This window comes from Larus michahellis, chromosome 1, assembly GCF_964199755.1.
Source record: "Larus michahellis chromosome 1, bLarMic1.1, whole genome shotgun sequence".
Taxonomy (NCBI): Eukaryota; Metazoa; Chordata; class Aves; order Charadriiformes; family Laridae; genus Larus; species Larus michahellis.
In genome coordinates, this window is record NC_133896.1 from 221,973,567 (window position 1) to 221,996,179 (window position 22,613).

Below are 22,613 nucleotides of genomic sequence, written 5' to 3' on the forward strand. Positions count from 1 at the left end.
CTGCATTTGCCATATCCAGTGTAATTTAATCAGGATGAATTTGAATAGAAAAAGAATTATTTTATACATCACTATGTATAAATTCATTCTTACCAGATTTTTATAGGATTTGTCTACTAAGCATCTCTTTTCAGTCTTGAACCTATGATTCACTGCAGTCAAATATAGATTTTTCCTCATTGTGACAAGTTTATACTCCTGAATCTGACCTCCGAAAATGAGCAGAGGTCATTCTCAGTGTGTTTGATGTCACATCTTTATACTGCTTTCCTTTCCGTCTGGACCGGTTCTTTACTTAATGTCATCCCCTTTCATCATTGCATGTAAAATGGGCAAAATAATTCAATCATAACATTGCTCTCCACTAGCCATGTACGTCCAGACCAAGCTTTTCACTGTTGCAGAAGAAAATCTTTGCCAACTTGCTCTTTATATACCTTAATCATTAAAGTGGTGATAAGTTAACAAGATCAAAATCTATTTCTAAAAGTTGTACGGATTACAGCCATGTTTTCTGGTCCTCTCCAACAAGACACCCTGATTTCTTTCTAACTTGTGTACCTTCAATATTTTTCCTGTTCTACTTTGTGAAGTATCCTTGAGTCCATGGTATTTACTTCATGTTCCTTTGTGAAAAGTGAGTGAAAGAATTCATTACTTTCTTTTGGCAGTGTATCAACACAATATTACCCTTGTCATCTATACAATCCTACTTCTTCTTCACTGTTTCCTTATTGATGGTATATTAGAACACTTTTTTTTTTCTCAGTAGTAAATTCTTTCTTGATCTTTGTTTTTACATCATTTCTCTATAAAATTTACCACAAGTTGTCATCCTTTTCACATTCTCAGCAGGTGCTGGGGGACTTTTTCATTTTTGTATTTGCGTTCTGATAAGTTTGTGTGGAATGCTTTCAGATCCCAAAGAACATGCAGATCAAATGCGTTAAAATTTAAGATGTAATAAAAGAGATGCTGCAAAATCAAAACAAAAATTGAAATGTAATACAATTAGGTACTATCTGAGCATACTGAGGGTTTGGTGACCCTCCTGTTATTAAATGCAGGTTGCTAATAGTGTGTTAAGCATTCAGAAGATATATTATGTAAATACTGAGCGTTGTGATTATTGTGAAATCTGTACGAGGGCATGTCTGTGCTGTTATGTTTCTGTGGCACTGAGCCTGCGCTTAAGGCTTTTTATCCTGAGCACTTCCACAGGAAGATGCTCCGTTGTAGGATAATCATGAGGTGCCCATTAGGAAAATTACTGGAGGAAGCATAAGAGTTCTCAAGCTGAAAACTGAACTCAGTGGTTTTTCTAGGTATATGTGAAAAGAACTGAGCAGAGGTCTGCTCTGAAGACTTACAGCTAGGAGGAAAATACTCCCTTACTGTATTCTGATGGCAATGTCTACGATGTCTCCTACTGCTGGTGGTGTGTCTCAGCTAGGTTGCTTCTCTTTACGCTGGAAGGGAACAAGGGGAAATCCCATACAGAGCATCACAGGCTAACACGATAATTCCAGGTCAGCTGTAGGGTCAGATCGGGTTGCTCAGGAATTTGTCCAATTGAATTTCGAAAATCTCCAATGACGGAGCTTGCACAGTCTCTCTTGGAAACCTGTAGTACTGCTCAACTGTCCTCAAGAGGAAAATGCTTTTCCTTTTAACTTGTTTGACCCTCTCTTGTTTTAACATATGCCTGTTGTCACTCATCCTGTTACCACTCTGAAAAGCTTAGCTCTGTCTTGATGACCTCCCTGTAAGCACCTGGGGGGCAGGTGTTAGTTGTCCCCAGAGGCATCTCTTCTCCAGTCTGAACAAGCCGAGCTCACCCAGCTTCTCCTCACTGGGCAAGTGCTCCAACTCCAACCATCCTGGTAGCTCTCCTCTGAACTTGCTCGACTTTGTTCTTTCCTGCAGTGGGGGACCAAAACTGAACACGTTATCTAGCTGCACTCTTATGAATGCCAACTGTTGTGGAATAATCCTTCCCTGGATCTCCTGTTTCTACTCCTGCTCTTACAGCCCAGGATGCTGTTGACCTCTTTGCTGCCAGGACACACAACTGCCTCATGCCCAGCTTGCTGTCCAACAGGAGCCCCAGGAATTTTTCCACGGAGCTGCTGCCGGCGCCACACCCTGCTCTTGAAGGGTATTAATATGTGCCGGAGGCAGGACTTATTGTTTCTCCCAGTTAAACATCATAAAGCTCTTGTCAGGCCCTTCCTCCAGCCTGTCCAGGATGGCAGCCCTGCCCTCAAGTATATGGACCCGCCACACAGTGGTCATCTCCAAACGTGAGGAGACCGCACTCCTCACCTCCTCCAGTTCATGGATAATGATGATGAGGAAGAGCTAAAAAATGGTTTAAGAAGTTATGACCTCTCAGATTATAATTAATTTCTTTTATCTGATGCCATCAGCTCACTTTGGAAGAGTTTATCAACAGAATGGATAAATGAGATATCAGTATAAAACTGTGTGGTGTTACTAGTACAAAACAACACTAATAGCTTCAGGGAAAACTTTAAAAACATTAGGCTTTAAAAGAAAAATTAAGCTAATATTTAACTCTTACAGGCATTAGCTTTTCAAAACTTAGTCTTCTATTCCAAAATACCCTTGCGTGTTTGGGCCACATCCATTAGCCTGTTGCTTCTTTACCATGCCTGGAGGACAAACCTTATGAGGAACGACTGAGGGAGCTGGGGTTGTTTAGCCTGGAGAAGAGGAGGCTGAGGGGAGACCTTATCACCCTCTACAACTACCTGAAAGGAGGTTGTAGAGAGATGGGGGCTGACCTCTTCTCCCTGGTGACAAGTGATAGGACGAGGGGAAACGGGTTCAAGTTACGTCAGGGGAGGTTTAGATTAGATATTAGGAGACATTTTTTCACTGAAAGGATTATTAAACATTGGAATAGGCTGCCCAGGGAGGTGGTGGATTCACCATCTCTGGAGGTGTTTAAAAAAAGGGTAGATGGGGCACTGAGGGACATGGTTTAGAAGTGGCTCTTGTCAGGGTAGGCTAAAGGTTGGACTCGATGATCTTAAAGGTCCCTTCCCAACCTCAACAATTCTATGATTCTATGATTCTATGATTCTATGTAGTCAGAGATCAGGCTTCTGTGGGATTTTTTATGCTTGTAGGAAAAGTGATATAACATACCAAGGGATTTAATTAGATTCTGTTTTCTTGCTGAAAACAGAAGGAAGCAACAGGAGTCACTTTCCTTTTCAGAAATTTAGGCTTGGTTCCTACCCAATTCTGTGCTGAAAAAAAGCAGGTTATTGATGGTTTCATAGGGCTGTAATGGGGTTGTGATTGCACAATTGTTGATATGTTCCTCACAGGATCCCCTAGCAATATCTGTTCCTTTCAGATTGTATATGGATGCAGGATAATGTTCATGTTAAAGTCATCAGAGCATACCATTTGAGATACAACTAGGTTAGCATTTGGTTCTGATAAGAAGTGGTCTTTTAAAGTGATTTTGCTGTCTTGTGGGATGGTCTTTTAGAAAACAAATGGGAATTTTTTTAAGGAAACTGTAACAGGAAATGTGGTCCAGGAGCATTCCTAATTGGCATTGCACTGCAGCTGCTAACAGGGGTTCTAGCCAGCAGACTAGATGTGATGGAAACTAACCCCCTTAAAACATGCATAGCATGGATGTGCAAGGCCAGAGCAAGGTCCCCAGGCAAAGTGCAGGGTCCTGCATCTGGGTCATGGCAACCCCAGCACAAATACAGGTTGGGCGGAGAATGGCTTGAGGGCAGCCCTGAGGAGAAGGACCTGGGGGTGCTGGTGGACGAGAAGCTCAACATGAGCCAGCAATGTGCGCTCACAGCCCAGAAAGCCAACGCATCCTGGGCTGCATCAAAAGCAGCGTGGCCAGGAGGGCGAGGGAGGGGATTCTGCCCCTCTACTCCGCTCTGGTGAGACCCCACCTGGAGTCCTGCGTCCAGCTCTGGGGCCTCAGCACAAGAAGGACATGGACCTGTTAGAGCGGGTCCAGAGGAGGCCACGAAGATGCTCACAGGGCTGGAGCCCCTCTGCTATGGGGACAGGCTGAGAGAGTTGGGGTGTTCAATGCGGAGAAGAGAAGGCTCTGGGGAGACCTTATAGCAGCCTTCCAGTACCTGAAGGGGGCTACAGGTGGGGAGGGACTCTGGATCAGGGAGTGTAATGGTTTTAAACTGAAAGAGGGTAGATTTAGATTAGATATCAGGAAGAAATTCTTTATTGTAAGGGTGGTGAGGCACTGGAACAGGTTGCCCAGAGAAGCTGTGGATGCCCCATCCCTGGAATTGTTTAAGACCAGGCTGGATGGGGCTTTGAGCAGCCTGGTCTGGTGGGAGGTGTCCCTGTCCGTGGCGGGGAATTTGGAGCAAGATGATCTTTAAGGTCCTTTCCAACTCAAACCATTCTATTATTCTGTGATTCTATGATGCCATATCATCCGGACCCCATGTTGCTGTGAATCGTTCCCGGTGCCCACATTCGTCACTCAGGTAGGTGCACCCACAGGGCCAGAGCTATGCCAGTTGGTGGAATACAGGCAGTACCCAGTTAGACGTAAAGGAGGAAAACAGTGTGAAGAGATAGTACCTGATCTGAAGGTTGTACTGGATATTGTACAAAGGAAACACACTAGAAAAAGTACAGTACTCTGAAGACTGAACTAGTACTCAGGAAGTGCTCAGGAAGACTAGAACTAACTCAGAGGGTCTGGTGGCTGCATCCCTTGTGATGCAGCGCTGGGCTCTGAGCCAGATGTACGCTGTCATTGACTCTTGCAGTGCTTTATCTAGCATTCAAGCATAGATTTGCTAGGAGCAGTCTTTGGTTAGTACCCTAGCAATAAATTACCAATTTATTACTTCTAATGATACTCTCATCTGGTTGTTCCTTCATCCTCATGCCACTTCATTCGTCTTAAAAGATGTGTTGTGCTTTATTTTACCAAAGTCATCCTAAATTGGGATTGAAAAATTATGGTCTAAACAGTACAGTGCCACTTGCACTGTGTATGCATTACACTGCTTGAAGCCTGGAGCTCAGTCTTGTATTCTCTGTGAAGCACAAACTCTTGTGTTTCTCTGCAAAGAGCAGGTCTGGGGTAAGGACACTTAGCCCATAATTTAATAATCTAAGCAGGCTAATTTCAGAGGGATTAGCAGACTGTGTCCTCTGAAAATAACCAGTTTCTTTCTATTCAGAGTCCAGCACTTGCACAACTAACTCAGGAGTCCGTGGGATTATAAATAGTTAGCTAATCCAAACAGATTTACATCCTTAGGACAAATGATTGGTCTCCAGACATGAAAACCCTTTCACTTTTCACAGCGTTTTAAATCATGGTGAGTTTTTTAAAAGACCATCAGCGTTCTAGATTTACAGATGGCTTGTCACAGGTTTTTACCAGCAAACTTTGACTCAGGAAAATCCACGTTCTGAATGAAAAGTAGAATATTACACAAAAGCAAACATTACCATTGGCAAGGTAAAGATCACTTCTTTGTCTCATTCACTGAGTGAGTCAAATCTCTCTTAATCTAAATCAGTAGAGGAAAAGAATGAATTCCCTTTAAAAAAAGAAAATTAAGTAAGACAGACTTATTCCTCCAGAGTTCTTATTCTGTTATCAGTTTATGCTGTTGTGAATGAAGTTATTCTTTAGAGCACTTGTACAGTCATTTTGGGGATTCTAAGCTTCTCACTCTAGCTACTACTCGGTGCCTTTGCTTTCCAATATGAGTCTAGGAAAACTTCCAAATAAAATAATTCTTGCTGAAGTTTACACTTCATTGCCTTGATTGTGCTATTTAGGAAAAGAAAAACCACCTTAGTCTTTTTATATCTCTTTGGCAACATTTCTTACTGATTTCCCCCATCATTCAAATAACGTCTTTGATTGGACTTGTATCTTTAATTCTTTAATTTCCTTCTCTATTGCTATATTATTTCTTCCTCTTATTCTTTTCCTGTAATATCAGTATGTCTTTGTATAACATACTTTCTATTTAAAGAAACAGCTTTCCTTTTTTTTTTTTCTTTTTTACTCCAGGTGCTGTTTGCATTTCTGAATTTTCTGTGTGTGGAACTTTTCCCATTAGAAAAGCCCCACTTGCTCGATGTCCGTTTTCCTTTTTCCTCCTTGGCTTTGGCTTCTGCTGCAGCATTTTGTGGCTCAAATGTCTAACTCTTGTAACTAAACTGACTACTCGGATAAATTTCTTCTTTAGCATTTGCCTTAGGGGCTTGTCCCCCCTTAATTCGTTGCTACTTAAATTGGCTTCTTAGAGGCAGAAAATTCGCCTGCAGTACCCATTCTACCACTCAGCTCTGATGTCAGCCCTTCTGCACAAAAGTTTCAGCATCTCAGAGGGTTGTATGCCATATACACTTTGATTTTTTTTATTTTCTGCGCATCTCCCACTCTTTATCATCTTCACCTCTAGCTCAACCACATGCTCCACTAGGGTCATCTCGACAGCAGGAGTGAAGCTTTGGTATCATGCACTGGCTGTGCCACAAACACTGAAAAAGTCAGATTTAGTACTTGAAATTCTGTTAAAATTGGCATCTTTTATGGAAACAAGAAAAACTCAAGAAATCTCCAAGAATCTTGGAGATTCTGAGAGATTCTGCGCTCTATATGAATTTTAGCATAAAAAATAGCTACAACATCATATTTCTTAATTATCACCATCTCCAGCATATTTTGAAGAATGGAGTCCAGAGATTTCTTTGTATACAAAAATTCCATATTAAAGCCATCTTGCAATAATATTTAGGGAGCTGAACAATATAATTCTTCCATGTGTTCAGGTTTTTGGTTTCATATATTAGAATACATACAGATGTCTTTATTAGTAATCATTGGTTTATGATCAAGGAGTAGAAAAGACATTCATACATGCACATATTAGTATTAACGGGAGTTGTAGGTCCAAAGCAAGCACTACCTTCTGAAAGAAACTGGGAAATGCAGAGTATATTTTGTATACTGTAATTCTAAATTGATGTTGCTGATGACTAAGGAAGGTGGTGTTATCTCCTTCTCAGAGAGCACCTGCTTAAAAGAAACTGATGTCACCACTGAGAATTTTGTCTTAATGAATGAATCAACATCTTTGTTTGTTTATTTATGTATTTACTCTTGATGTACATTGAGTCTGTCTATTTCTTTGTTTACTGAGAACTGAGTTGTCCAGGACAAAATTAATTAGTAGCAAACTTCCTTTCTAGGAGTGTTCTCTCTAGAGACAAGAAACCTCTAGTTTTCTACGTATTCGGGATGAGTTTGAAAAGCAATTTTGGTATATGTTGCTGGAATACTTATATAGCAGAACTCTGTTTAGTTTGAAGGGTCCTTTCTTCTCCTCAAATTTCCTTCAGCATCCTTTTTCTGAAGTTATCCTTTGCATCTTGATTTCGTTCATGCATTACCTTCTTTCAAGATCTACCAAGTTTTGGCTCTACATATTTCAGTTTTACACCATATTCTGAACGCTTAAGCTTATATATACTAGAAATGAGGGGAAAAAATCATTGTACATAAACTTTGCAGTGATCTCTAGGATCTTAAATTGTATAAAGATAACCATAATGAATAACTGCTCAGATATTAATTCTTCGTTTAGAATCACTTGCTTTTTAATTCTTGTCTTAACATCAAGATTTGTACAACTTGCACACAGCGTTGTTAAAATACCTGTCCTGTGAAGTTATTTTCAGAGAGACAAGTAGGATCTGTCATAGCAAATACAAGTTTTATACGTATCACAATATATTTTCTGTTTCTAAAATGTCTGTTTATCCTCCACCTGCAGAACTGTGACACCTAAGTATGTTGTGGTGGAAGTACAGCAGTCCCAACCATGATTTTTATCAGCTAGGTTTCCAGGAAAAAAGCTTTGGAAAAAAATTCAAACAAGTCAATTTGTGTCTTAATTGTTTTTATACACGTCTGAAAAGACCAAAAGTCAAAATCCAGACAGTGCTACTATATTTCATTTTGTGTCTTTTTTTTGACTAAGAACATTTATTTCCAGCAGCAGTATAGTGGGGGGTTATTATGTGAGATTTTCTTTACTTCAAAAAGTTTGTAGTGAGGATGAAACGCAACAAGATAGATACAATGGACAGACAGCGTGGGAAGGAGAAAAGGTAAAGGATAAGTGCTGTCACATTTCCAAAAGTGTGAAGCTTCAGCATTTGACAGTTTTGAAATACATAGACAAGAAAGGCTTAATTTCAGCCACTTCTTGCTATCAGCCTAGTAATTTAAAAGGCATTTAGTTATTAAAAGTGCATTTGTATGTTACTGCTGTTCATAACAAAGAAAAAAATAGAAATGCATAGAAGATAGGGATCAGACTTTTTATTTAAATAGAAGACCTGTCAAAATACAGCATACAGTGTCAGCAACTCTCTTCTGAGTGTTAGGTTGTATCATTGCTCTTCATGTCGAATTGTCATAACATGCCTGTCATTGCATCTTTCAATTAACCTTAAAACCAAGTCTGAGAGTTATACAAGGAATGAAGTTTAAAGAGAATTCTTACATTTAACAATACCGTCCAGTAATACTCACTCTCTCTGGGTGTTGAAATCGTCTGGGTATGAAGAGTCCTCTAGTGATTCACAATACCTGGATTTCTTTCCAGTTACCAAACCCTTTGGCAGTAGTTTATTGTCACAGTCAAGTCCCTGATACTAAATTCCCTAGAAAGTATGTATTTTTTCCTGTGATTTACAGCTGTGCTGTGTTATACTATAGTTCAGGAGCTTCTTTTTCTTCCATCTTGCATAAGCTTTACAAGGAAACCTGGCAAGAACTGTAGAAGTTGGAGGATGGCACTTTGAATCCCAATGAAATATTTCATATACAACATCCACCGTGAAATGTATGTCACTGGAACAGGCTCCCCCGGGAAGCGGTCACAGCACCCAGCCTGCCAGAGTTCAAGGAGCATCTGGATGATGCTTTTAGTCTTATGGCTCAGCTTTAGGTAGTGCTGCGAGGAGCCAGGAGTTGGACTCAATGATCCTTATGCGTCCCTGCTAACTCGAGATCCTCTATGATTCCATTTCTATTGGCTTACACCACATGTCTGAAACCTCTATCTACATCCTTCTTTACTTCTGTCCTCTATCCTATAATTTCTCTGTTCAGGATATATGCTTTTTGGACAAGGACCATTCACTATTCTGTCACTATTCACAACCTATTATTGACATTATGTGGATGTAGTGCATTTATATGTGAGTAAATTTTATACACCTCTTCAATAAACCACTTCTGACACTTTTTTTATTTATTTTATTTTTCTGGGAGTAAAGCATAAATGCACAATGTTTATTGCCACTGTTTCCTTCCCTATTTGACCTGTAGTCCTGACCTTTACAATTACAGTAGTAATTGTAATGTGGTCCTGACCTTTACAATTACAATTCTTTACACTGAGGGTGGTGAGACACTGGCCCAGGTTGCCCAGAGAGGGGGTGGAGGCCCCATCCCTGGAGACATTCGAGGCCAGGCTGGGTGAGGCTCTGAGCAACCTGGTCTAGTTAAAGATGTCCCTGCTGACTGCAGGGGGTTGGACTAGATGGCCTTTAGAGGTCCCTTCCAACCCAACCCATTCTATGATTCCATGACCTCTTATTCTTGCTCTGGTTAAGTATTTTTCTTTACTGATAAAGCACAGAGCTAGTACTACATTCTCTTACTTTTTCAGTGTCTCTTTCCTGTGCTTCCAGAAAACTGACAAACTTTCACACTGAAAATCCCTTTTACCCCATCCAGAACTGCCCTTTTTTATTTCCCCTTATTCTGTATACCACTCCGTACCTCTTATTATTATTTTGACGGTCAATGTCATATCAGAGATGAAAAGATTTGGGGGTGTTAAGTATTTCTGAGGTCCCAGCCATGCATGCAGAGAGGTGAACTTGGACAGTTCATCTTGATAGATCAAGTAGCATAGGCAGTTTCTGTAAATGGTGTGGTGTTATTAAATTGTTATTAAATATAGTTTTATGTAATGATGATACTGGTAAGAGAAAATCACAAAGGACTTTTCTACTGACAAGACCAAGTGCCATCTCAACCCTTTATGATTCTGTGATATTATTAATACTGCTCCATCAGTCTATGAATATGCATGTGCTAAGAAAACTCTATTCTCTACCTTGCTGCAATACTGCTTCTGTAACCTTCAGGGCTCTTTGTCTACAGCATTTTTTCCCAATATTGTGATAACTACAAGACTATGTAAATTTTTGTGTCTATTTCTGCATCCCAATTCACCTGTCTGATTTCTCCTTTAAGGTAAATAATTACAGTTTAGAAGAAGTTACCCATGAAGAGGCAGTAGCGATACTGAAGAACACATCAGATGTAGTATATCTGAAAGTTGGAAAGCCCACCACCATTTACATGACCGATCCTTATGGCCCACCAGATATTACTCACTGTAAGTGAAATCTGCAACTCATTTTGTAGGAGATATGTTTGTTAGATTATTGTGGTTTTTTCATAGCTTGCCCAAAGTGCCCCATTAAAGTTTATGAAACAGCTTGGAAGGCTACAAAAATGAAACGTTTATTGCCACTTAAGCATGCTACACCCATGAAGTACTACAAATAACATAACTCTGCTAAAGTATTTTTGCAGCAAAAGTAATGATGTAGCTGATGTACTATTGTGCTGATTCCCATTAGCCATTCTCCAGGTGATTGGACTGAACCGTAACTCTTGTGACAATTACAGTGATAAGTATACACAAATAAATTTTGAAATGTGATTAGATTTGTTGACTGGAGTCCCCTGTCCACTGAAAAAGTGGAACAAGCAGCAAAACATCTTGTACAAACTTAGTGAAAAGCCTGAGAAAAATATATATGATATTTGAATAAAATATCTACTTGGAATGTAAAAATCGTTGGTCTACTGACACAAATTCACCTATTTTCGGTATATATCCAATTCCTAAATTATTGTTCCACTTTGCTTTATTCTCAGTGTCTCCATTAATTTTACATTTGTTCATCTGCTAGTTTCTCACTGAGGACCGAGGGCCAAGGCCTTATCTGTTCTTGCATTCAATGTACACTCTGTTGCAGGAAAAATTGTTGAAACAATATAGTAAAGCTCAGTGCAGGATCTCATTGGAGGGGAAGATTGTTTTATTTTAAAACAAACTGATTTCAAACAGGCTGTCATATCCACACACTCAAAACCACCTAGGCTTATGTCCAGCATTCAGGTAGAAAGACGCGTATCCAGGTGCATCTCCAGGACTCCCTGAGATGATCAGGTACAAGGGTGGGTAGCTGTGGAGTCTTTATCATACACATGTACCTTCTTCTTAGGCTGACAACCTCCTTGCTGCTGGGCTTTTTGTTCCCTTAAGGAGACGACAGCGCTTAGGATCGTCTGTCTCTTCCATCTGACACACCTGTGCACGTCTTCAGGATTTATTCACTTCACTTTTGTCTCCTTATAGGGTTGTCCTAGGCAAAAATCTAGTCTTTATCTCCTGCCATCATCTCTTAATGGCTTGAGTCTTTGCTTTAGTTTGGGTGTAGGCTATCCTGACAAGTTACATGTAGTTGAGTATTGAAGACCTATTGATGAATCTAGGTGCTACCAACACATGCCATTTTTGTATCCCTCCTGCCAGTCCTCCTGGTGTCCATACCCAGGCATTCCCATTCCCTGCTCATTCACAGCAATCTTAACATTTCAGTTGCAGCCCTCTATGTCAGTGGTGCCTGTTGGTCAAAACAGTTCATTACTGAAACTCCCTGTCTTCATTTAGTTGTTCATTAAAGACTGTCTGCCTTGGGTTCAGCTACCAACAGGGACCAGCTGCACCATCTAACAACTGGATGGCAGTTTAATTTTTGGCAAGAGTTTCGGCAACTGATCTGAACCCATCTTGATCTCCTGCCAAAAATCCTAGGGGCACTTAAGGCCAACCAAGGGCTGGAAAAGGCAGATTCTCCCAGTAAATGCTAGAGATTTCAATTTCTGCGCTTTTGCGTAGTGTTGCTACTATGGACTGACAAAGTTGAAGGAAAAGCTAAATATCCATAATTCTCCTTATTCAGGTTGCTCCATAAAAATAGAAGGGAAGGTTTTGTAACGTGCCCGTTGGGTGGTATACTCAACTGTGCTGAGGATACCTATTTACTTAGCAAATGTTACAACAGATGGCAATCATGTTGTTCGGTAGCAGTCTGGTCTGGATCTTAGCAAAGCCCAAGAAGTAAAAATGCTAAATGTCCCTATCCAATCTCCCCCTTTATAATACTTTCCAAAATAATAAGTTGGGAGTTCCCAAACAGTGTGTTTTATTATGTCAGATTATCGATCAGCAGCATGTGAGAAGACAGAAGTAATTCCAGAGGGAGACTAAAGGTTGAAAAGATTTGCAGTAGCCCATCCCCGGCTGTTGGTGCATACAGATTCATTTATCCTCAGGGAACCTTTCATTATGCCTACACGTTCAGAGCATTTCAGAACGGGTAATGGCCTTTCCCTGTAGGGATATTTTGCTTTGAAACATTCTGTACCTCACCATCTGAAAGAAAGACTGAAACTAATAGTAGAAAGTTTAGCTGCCTTCTTTGGATGAGAAAATTAATCATAACTCATTGCAGAAGCACGTATCACCGTTTTTCCTATTTATCACTTCCTTTTCTAATTACATTAACTAGAGATTTGAATACAGCTATTATTCCATTTCTCCAGCCATAAATATGCCCAGTAACTTCAGAATAGCAAAAAGCAAGCAAACAACAAAACCCACAGACCCAATATAGAATCAGACAGCATAGTCCTGTAAGTTCCATTATTAATCATTAATATGTAAGAAATTTTTATCCATTTTCTATTTTAAATATACAGATTTACTGTGATCTGTACACGATCTATGTTGGTACTGAAATTCCAATTATATTGGGAATTTTGGCACCTTTAGTAAATCACAGCTTTTAATCTTCATCATACATGATTCTTGCCGTACGTAAAATTCCTGCTCTTATCCTGCAATGAGCTCTTACTATATTACTCCTATTGCTGTATATTGAAGCCAAAAAGAGGAGTGTGCTTTTGATCTCATTCTCTCCTATTTACATTCCTTTCTTCGAGTCAATTCTAATTGAAGAAAATGTTTCCTGTCGCACAAACTGTCCTTTCTTATTCAGATCCCCTGTAAAGAGTCCATCCCTGCAAATGAGTCAGCATTATGATTATTATTACTATTATTATTATTACTGTTATTGTCATTGCTGTTACCAGCCTTTCAGGAAAACTCCAGCTGTTCATGCTTTCTGGTTAAATTTTAAGCTCTCTCAGGCAAGGACTGTCTGTTTTGATGTTATTTACAGCAATGAGCACATTCTTGGGTACTTATCTAAAAAATGGTGTTCTTGTGACATCTAATCAAACGTGAAAGTGGCTAACTAGAAATGCTTATTCTTACCATCAGCTTATTCTCCACCGATGGAAAATCATATACTCTCTTCTGGAAACAATGGCACTTTAGAGTACAAGGCATCCCTGGCCCCCATCTCACCAGGAAGATACTCACCCATTCCAAAGCACATGCTTGTGGAGGACGACTACACCAGGTCAGATGCTTCTCTTTAGCTGTTTTCTTTCATGACAATCGCAAAGGATGTAGGTAAAGCATTCAGTGCACCCCCGGTAGAATACAGCAGACAGTTCTTTCCACCCACGTCCAAGGGAAGATGAATCCAAACTGTTACAGGTATGAAGACAACGAAGGGAAAGATCACGGGAATGAATTCTGACCTGAGGTCCGTGTTGCCTGGGTGCAATCCTGCACTAGTTCCCAAACAGCATGGCTGCACCAGAGCCATGCTGGCGCTGAGCAAAATTTTCTGCTTCTTAACAGCTGTATTAGCTGTGATAATTCCTCGCTAGCACAACCAGGAGATCTAAGGATCAGTGACTCCTCTGGCTCACTGCATGTACGGGCGGAGTGACCGTACTCTGCGTTTGTACCTCTCCCTGACAGTACGCGCTGAAAGGTCCGGCTTGTTTAGCGTAGGAACAGCGAGGCTGAGATAGCCTGTAGTTGCTCTGTGTGCACACACTGAAAGATAAATGTCACAGAGAGTAAACACTGTGGGAAAACAAAAAAAAATTTATAAACTGCCTGCAAATAAATATAAGAGGGAAACTGGAAAAAGTTTCTTAAACATTGGAGCAATCATAATATGAAACGGCTTTCTGTGAGAGCATGGAGGTTAAAAGGAAACTGTTTATGCAGTGGCACTTGGTACCTCTATAAAAGGGGTTCTTTGATGTGATTATCAGGAAAACGTCCCTGGAAATTGCTTCTAATCCTTTTTATTTTAATAATCCCAAAAGGATTGAGACTACTGTGTGGAAGTATGGTAGCAGAATGTTATCTATGTAGTTGATTTCCAGGTAGAAAAGACACATAGGAAAATGCTGGGGGGGTTCTTTTATGTCTTGTGTTAGATCAACACTGAATGTCACCGATGAGACAGTCTGTATTTATTTTTTGTTTGAAGAGCACTACCATCCACTTAGAAGACAACAGTTGTCACGTTTGTAAAATGAGCCCTCATTATAATGTCTAGTGCCACAGAAAATGAGAAATTAATTTTTTTTCTGTGCTTCACTAGTTATAAATTCATTGTGTTTAGAGCTAGGAGGGGGCTGTTCCAATCATCTAACCTGGGCTACTGTGTATCTCAAGCCAAAGAATCTCATCTGCTTATGTATTCATCAACTTCATAACTTGCTAATTTGCATTTCATGTTTCTTGTTGCATATGATTACAATCTCAAGCTGCTTAACTTGTTGGATCAGACAGATTCAGAGTAACTAAATCATGATACAGTGATTAATCAGGACACAAATGTATGGAAACTACAGTCTTGGCTAAAAGAGTTTCTCCTTTGTTTTATTGCGGATGCAAAGTTGACATGGCTTTCCTTCAACTTATGAGCCATTCAGTTAGGATGAATTTTCTCCAAAGGGTTACAAGAAATTACATTTTTTAATTAATAGTTAAAACATTGATTTCATTAAGTTGTGCATCAAGGCTTTACCTGGGCTAGTACTGACACAGTCCGGTTGTTGACTGAGGTATTCACACCAATCTCCATTGTGTATTACTGGAGGAAAAAAACCAAATGCCCAGAGGAGTCATGTATATTCTGTGAAATACTGCACTCCGGTGTTCTTCTTCCTATCTGGATTCCCAAATTAGTGTGTTGTCTAATGCAAGTCAGGTATCTGAGATCTTCTGTGATATTAGTGCTATCAAGAGGAGAGGCTGACTTTACAAGCATGACCTTCTGTGGACGGCAACAGAATGAATTCAGATGAATCTGAATGCAACAGAGCAAATCAGATTAAAATCTCGTAGTTCTAAACTTCGACCTATTGAAAAGAAGACGACTATTATGCAGTTAATTATATTAGTGATAATAGCTTATATGCTACACCGATACCCAGGGTACGTAAGCACAAAGATAAAATTAATGTAGTCATAAGAAAAATGGGACTTCTTGCCATTGCATTTCCTCACTGGACGTACATCATACGGCAGTATCTGAGAGACACCCAAACAAGTGCCAGGAGACCAGGTTTATCCTCTGACTACAAAGACTAAGAAGCCAAACCCAAACCATTTAACCCTTGAACCATGCTGAGCCTTTTTTTTTTTTTTAAATGTCCATGTAGCTAATTATTGCCTATTGGTTCAAGTGAGACTATTGAAAATGCCACAGTTAATTCCCACAGTGATTTTCACAGCTGTAAACTGGGTGGAGTGAATGCACTCTTCCTGTGCAATGCCATAGGATTTACTGATGAGTCTGCTGTTAAAATGAGAACATATTTCGAAAGTCTTTGTTGCTGACCGGCTAAGAAAGACTTAAAATCTTTTGGGACGTTAATTATCATAGTGATAATTTTAGTGAAACCTATAGATCCCTTGATTGCAGCATTTATAATTAGGTTTCCTCACATAATTTTTTATAATTAAGATGATTGCCAACTACTGCAGTGCTATCCATTAAAAATATTTCTGGTTCTTGCTATAATAGTTTTTTAGGGCTAATTTACATGGTGATCACATAAGGAAATTTATTACCCATGTAGTCAGAATGTGGCAACGCTTCTGGTAGATTTTCATTTGTGCCGGCTAAAAATATTTGGAACAGTAACTTCTCCACTATAAGAGGCTTTCCCAGTTTTGTAATTTTTTGTACACAGGATTTGAGAGAGGCTGATGACAACCTTTCTTTTAACTTACTTGCTATAGTGAATCTATTGGCAAAGCTTAAATGGTTGAACAGTCAACTTAATTTGTCCACTTCCTCTTACTTTTCTTTTTCTTTTTTTTTTTTCCCTCCAGTTCTAATTTTTTTTTAATCTAAATACTTGTATTTATTCTAAAAAAATAAGTATTTCTGTTGACAAAAACTTGTACTTTTTTGGTCTGATATGGAATCTGCATCTGAAAAAAAATTCAATGCAACTTTTACTTAATAAAGCTATGGGGAAAAAATAATTTAATCCGAGCACAAGGGATAGAAATGTAACAAATCATCTTCAGCCACACGTTTTAATGAAACATGTTGTCATTAAATTACCGAGCTTTTGTACATTGTGTATATTATTAGCCCAAAATATCAGTCAGTGATGGGCATAATTTACTTTTTGTTTTGATGGATTAATTTTTAAATTCTCTTGGGATAGCAGCTTTGCCTTTTTTTATAAATATTGTCACCTTTTAAAATTTAAAATACAATTCCAGCTTAGTAGAATGTGGGATCATAAAAGCTATATGCCAAATAACTGTATCAATACATTTATCATCATTCTGCAACTAAGTCCTTATTTGTTTTAGTTTCTGGTAAGATTAAAGTGTTGTGCAGGCAATAGAGGAGATTCCCTGATTGTGTTGCTGACAATTTCCTAATGCTGCTAGAGGCAAGAAACAGGAATAACTTTCTGGTTGACCTGCTGCTTACGAAAAGGGAAGAACTAGTGGCAAACATGATGATAAATAATAGCTGGGATCAGAGTGACCACAAGTTGGTTGATTCAAAGGAAGTCTGGAAAGATAGTCAGCAAGTTGTGACTGTAGACTTCAGAAGAGCAGACTTCAGCCTTTTTGGAGAATTGCTAAGCAAAATCTCTTGGGATGCTGCCACAGAGACAGCATGCCACAGAGGTTGCCGTGAAAGATGGATGATTTCTAAATAAAACTTATTGAGAACTCAGGAATGAACCATCCTGTTGAGCAGGAAGGAGGGGGATTCAGTGGAAGGCCGCCTTGGCTGAGCAAAGAGCTTTCTGATGGCCTAAAATAGAAGACGTAGACAGGCATTGCTTGACTGCCTAATGACAAAATCAGAGAGCTAAGACTTACAAGAGTCATAAAGAATAACAATAAGTGATTCTGCAGGTGTCCTAGTTTCAAAACTGAAGGTAGAATTTGATGAAGGGAAAAACTGATGAATGAGGAGGGCAGAAGACAATGTAATGAGAGATGATCTAGAAAAGCCTGAAATACTCAACATCATCTTTGCCAGGCATTTAAAGGACCCGAATGTAATTGTAACAGTCAGCATAGATTTACCAAAAGCAAATAGTGTGCTTATGCAGCCTGGTTGCCTTTCCTGATGAAATGACTAGCTGCATGGGTAAGGGGAGAGCAGTGGCTGCCCTATACCAACCAGTGCTGCGGCGCAGGTGCTGCATTGAGCAGGAATGTCTCTTTGCCGGGTGAAAACACAGCTGACTCCACAAGCATACCTGAGCCATGCCATGACTCCCACAGACGTGTGTCTGGGATCTGCTGCGAGGCACATGGTGATTCCTCTTCTCCACTAGTTGTTTTGGGGAGTGGCTGCAAAGGTATTTCTCATACCATTTCTGTGGGCAGGAGAAGCTGTAACACGGGGACAACCCTTTATAACTCCTCCAGCCACCTCTCATCCACACATGAGGAAGCATTGGATAAACACGTACAACTAATCCATAGCTGGAAAGAAGATATGATTTGTAAAGGTTTTGAAACCTTCTGGATAGCCTTTTGGGTATCTCCTGGATTATATGGTGTCACCTGCCTTCTCCCAGCATGGCTATGCTCATTGGCATGCAACGGCAGACTTTGGTAAGGCTTTCATCACAGTCTCCCACAGTGCTCTCGTTTGAAAGCTGAGGAAGAGTGGACTAAAAGAGGAGAGTCGGTTGGGAACTGACTGAACTAGCAGGCTCAAAGGGTAATGATCGTCACTCGACATCTGTCAAGTGGTCAGTGATGAGCACAGTAGTTCAGGATACCTTGGGCGTCAGTGAGTATCTTCATCAATGACCTAGATCATGACACAGAGTGCATCCTCAGCAAATTCGCAGAGGATAATAAATTAAGGGGGAGTGGTTAACATGACAAATGGCAGAGCTATATTCCAGAGGGATCTTGATATACTCGAGGACTCGGCCAGGAGAAACCTCCTAAAGTTCAGTAAGAAGAAGCCTGCACCTCAGGTGGAACAGCTGCACACACTTGTATGGGCCGTGAAACATCTGAATTGCAGCTTCATTGAAAATCACCTGGAGGTTACAGCAGATGCCAGGCTGAACATGGACCCAGGAGTGCACTCTCATTGCCCGTCAGGTAATCAGCACACTTGACTATATTGGGAGAAGCATGGCCAACAGAAAAAGATAAGTTATTTTCTAGAAGACTGTGACCAATTCCCATTCTTTGACTTCAAGAGGGAAGTGGAAAAACGTGAGAGGTTCCATCAGCTTCTCAGAGTCCTATATCACATGGAGGTTAGAGCGGTATTGAGGGGAATGGGGCTTATTTAATGTTGTGAAGAAGAGAATAAGGGGCAATCTAAGAGCACCCTATAAGTACTCAGTAACAAAGATGATGAAACCAAACTCTTCTCAGAAGAGAAGCACCAACGGCCACAAGCATTGGCTTTGGATGCTCTGATTTCAATTTGAGAAGAAAGAAAAGACACCAGGTGGGTGGGTGGAGTAGTGCTGGAGCAGGTTGCTTAGAAGTGTTGTGAAACATCCACCCTTTGAGATGGTTAAGCTTTGGCTAGATAAAATCATGACTGATCTGATCTAATGTTGGCAATAATCCCACTTCAAGCATGAGATTGGATGAGATGAACTATAGAGGTGCATTCCAACCAAATTTTCTATGATAGTAGAAAAGAATGATTTTTTGTTTTCGTGATTTTGTGGAACATTTCATTACTAATAGAGCTGAGAGAGAAGTTACAATTTACTTTTTAGCAGATGTCTACCTTCCTTTTTCCAGAAATATTGAAATTATAGTCTAAAAATGCTGTAGCTTTTAGATGTTCATTCCATCTGTCTTTAATGAACAACATAGGGAAAGAGCCATAAAAATAAAGAACTACCATCTTGAGCTTTTACTTCCTTTTTAACATTAGAAAATGGTAACATCAAAATTCTGTGCTTCAGCTGATAAAAAATTCACTTTAACATTTAATTCTGGCTAGATATTAAAGATTCATGGATGAAAAAGCTGACTGACTTATCTCTTTTGCTGTGAAAAGCATGTTTGATTTCTTTTACATGCATCTTTGCAAAATAACATTTTCTGGATGAGGAGGAGATGCTGGGGATTGGAAGGGAGGAAAAGGAGGACCATTAAGTTGAAGTTTCAGGGGATTTTTTCCCTGTATTGAAAGTAGCATTCCTCAACTGTTTCTTGTTTACTTACATAAACTTCCTAGTTGAATTGAGGATATTTTATGGAAGCACCTTTAAATTTGTATTGATACACAGGTTTGACTTTTCAGTATTAAACCATTACAACTAATACTGCGGTTTGTGTATTATAAATCTATCAATAACAGTTTTCTGACAACAGTTTTATGAAGCACAACAATAGGAAAAATAACTGCAGTTTTTAGCAATGAGTCTGGAAAATTGTTCCTTTGGGATCTTTAATGACTTGACTTAGATCATCCATTGACAAAATATTCTGGGTGTTTTAAAAGTGTATATTTGCTGAAAGGAGGTAACTGCATTTCCTATTACTTTTTGTGAGGGAACAGAACTGAAACTCATGTCTCCCAGGCAAAGATCAAATACTGTAGGTAGAACTTTCAAATGGTGAATTTTACACTATTTTTGACCTGATGTTATTATGTGAGTAATTAGTAAAGGATACATAGAAGTAAGCTGATGCAGTTCTATATGACAGGTAGTCGTGAGCTCTCAACAATCATACCACCATACCTCAGCATGTCACCTATGCCCTAAAGAGAATAAACTATATATAGTAATATGTGGAGACTGAGAATGCCTTTTGTTTATTCTTCCTATTAAATCACTCATAACTTTGGCAGATCAATTATTCAAATTAATACTTTCAGCTCAGTTTTTGCCTGGGGCTGGATTTGTTTATCTAGGGATAGCAAAGGTTGCGTGTTTGTTTTGGTTTTAAATTTAGTGTAAATTATATCTATTGTTTTTAAAGAAATTTTAATTAACCACTATTATTATAAAATTAAATTGCATTTATTTTTAACTATATCAGCTTGGTCATTTAAGGGATGGAGGGAGAATTACATGGCCTAGTTCACGTTCTATTCTATTCTATTCTGTTCTGTTAAAAATTGTGGTGATATTATATTTTAAGTACTGTAATATTCCATACATAGCTTCAGGATGCTGAAATATCGGAGCTGATGAAACTGAATACACATCGTATTTCTACTGCATTTGTGAAAAATCTATCTAAATGCCAATAAATAAAAGTCTTTGGAAAAACTGCAATTCACTTATCCTCCAAAATGTATTTAATATTTTTTGCAGTAGAATTCTTTACTATTCCATCCTCACACTGTGGTGTATCAAAGCTTCCCCCAGTTTTGTAATACTGACTAGATTGTTTAAAAAGCCAGCATGATTGAGCAGAACATTATATGGCCAAAGCTAGTTTTTCTCTCTACTTATTTCTTCCAGTCCTTTCTGAAATACAAACATAATCAGGAGTGATTCTGTTCTGTGCTCTGAATGCCCAGTCCTGTCCGATGTTAGCATTGAAGAGACTGGAGGAATAGGGGGAGTGTGTTTGGCAAGGGAATATGGTGAGATTGGGTGTGAAAATAAGGGAGAACTTGTCACTGATTGTGTGAGAATGGAAATCACAAGAAGGGAAGACTGGCATTTATTGTGTAAGAAAACTTGGATTTGGAAGAGGAATTTAGGACAAAGAAGAACATAAGTGAGAAATGGGTGAAGAGGCATGAAGAAGCAGTGGAGAAAAATAGCCTGGAGAAGAGCAGCAATGAGTTTCAGGGCTGCTGAACCAGCAGCTCCCTCAGACAGTGAGACATGGGGTTTGGGATAACAGATAGATGTGCAAGAAGACTGGGCAAGGAACAGCAATAGAGCAGGTAGGAGAAGTTGCTGATAGGATGCTGGCAGGATCAGGCTAGGGCCATCTTTCTCTAGAAAAATGTAGAGGAACCCAGTTTTCTGGGGTTCTGGGGTTTGGATTTGATGGATGGACCACTCGGTCGATAAGGAACTGACTAGATGGCTGCACTCAAAGTGTTGTGGTCAACGGCTCAATGTACAAGTGGAAACCAGTGACAAGTGGTGCTCCTCCGTACTGGGACCAGTGCTGTTTAACATCTTTGTCGGCAACATGGACAGTGGAATTGAGTGTACCATTACAAAGTTTGCCGATGACGACAAGCTGTGTGGCGCGGTTGACACACTGGAGGGAAGGGATGCCATCCAGAGGGACCTGGACAGCCTTAAGAGGTGAGCCCGTGCGAACCTCATGAAGTTCAGCCAGGCCAAGTACAAGGTCCTGAACCTGGGTCAGGGCAATCCCAAGCACGAATACAGGATGGGCAGAGAATGGCTTGAGAGCAACCCTGAGGAGAAGGACTTGGGGGTGCTGGTGGATGAAAAACTGGACATGAGCCATCAATGTGTGGCTGCAGCCCAGAAAGCCAACCGCATCCTGGGCTGCATCAAAAGCAGCGTGGCCAGCAGAGCAAGGGAGGGGATTCTGCCCCTCTGCTCTGCTCTGGTGAGACCCCCACCTGGAGTACTGCGTCCACCTCTGGAGTCCTCAGCACAAGAAGGACACGGACCTTTTGGAATGAATCCAGAGGAGGCCACGAAGATGCTCAGAGGGCTGGAGCCCCTCTGCTGTGAGGACAGGCTGAGAGAGTTGGGGGTGTTCAGTTTGGAGGAGAGAAGGCTCCGGGGACACCTTATAGTGGCCTTCCAGTACCTGCCAGGGGCCTACAGGTGGAGAGGGACTCTTTATGAGGGAGTGTAGTGATAGGACGAGGAGTAACAGTTTTAAACTGAAAGAGGGTAGATTTAGGTTAGATATCAGGAAGAAATTCTTTGCTGTGAGGGTGGTGAGCCCCTGGCCCAGGTTGCCCAGAGAAGCTGTGGCTGCCCCATCCCTGGAGGGGTTCAAGGCCAGGCTGGACGGGGCTGGGAGCAGCCTGGGCTGGTGGGAGGTGTCCCTGCCCAGGGCAGGGGGTGGCACTGG

At 40.3% G+C, this 22,613-nt stretch overlaps 1 protein-coding gene across 46 annotated transcripts in view; it reads left to right on the forward strand.

The window, feature by feature from the left end:
* DLG2 (discs large MAGUK scaffold protein 2) overlaps positions 1–22,613 on the forward strand; it is a 1,061,709-nt gene that overhangs the window by 752,407 nt on the left and 286,689 nt on the right. For all 46 annotated transcript variants that reach the window (XM_074572424.1, XM_074572415.1, XM_074572416.1 and 43 more), the window contains 2 exons: positions 10,346–10,490; positions 13,512–13,653. In XM_074572424.1, coding sequence (XP_074428525.1) covers positions 10,346–10,490; positions 13,512–13,653 — 287 coding nt within the window. The remainder of the gene's footprint in view (positions 1–10,345; positions 10,491–13,511; positions 13,654–22,613) is intronic.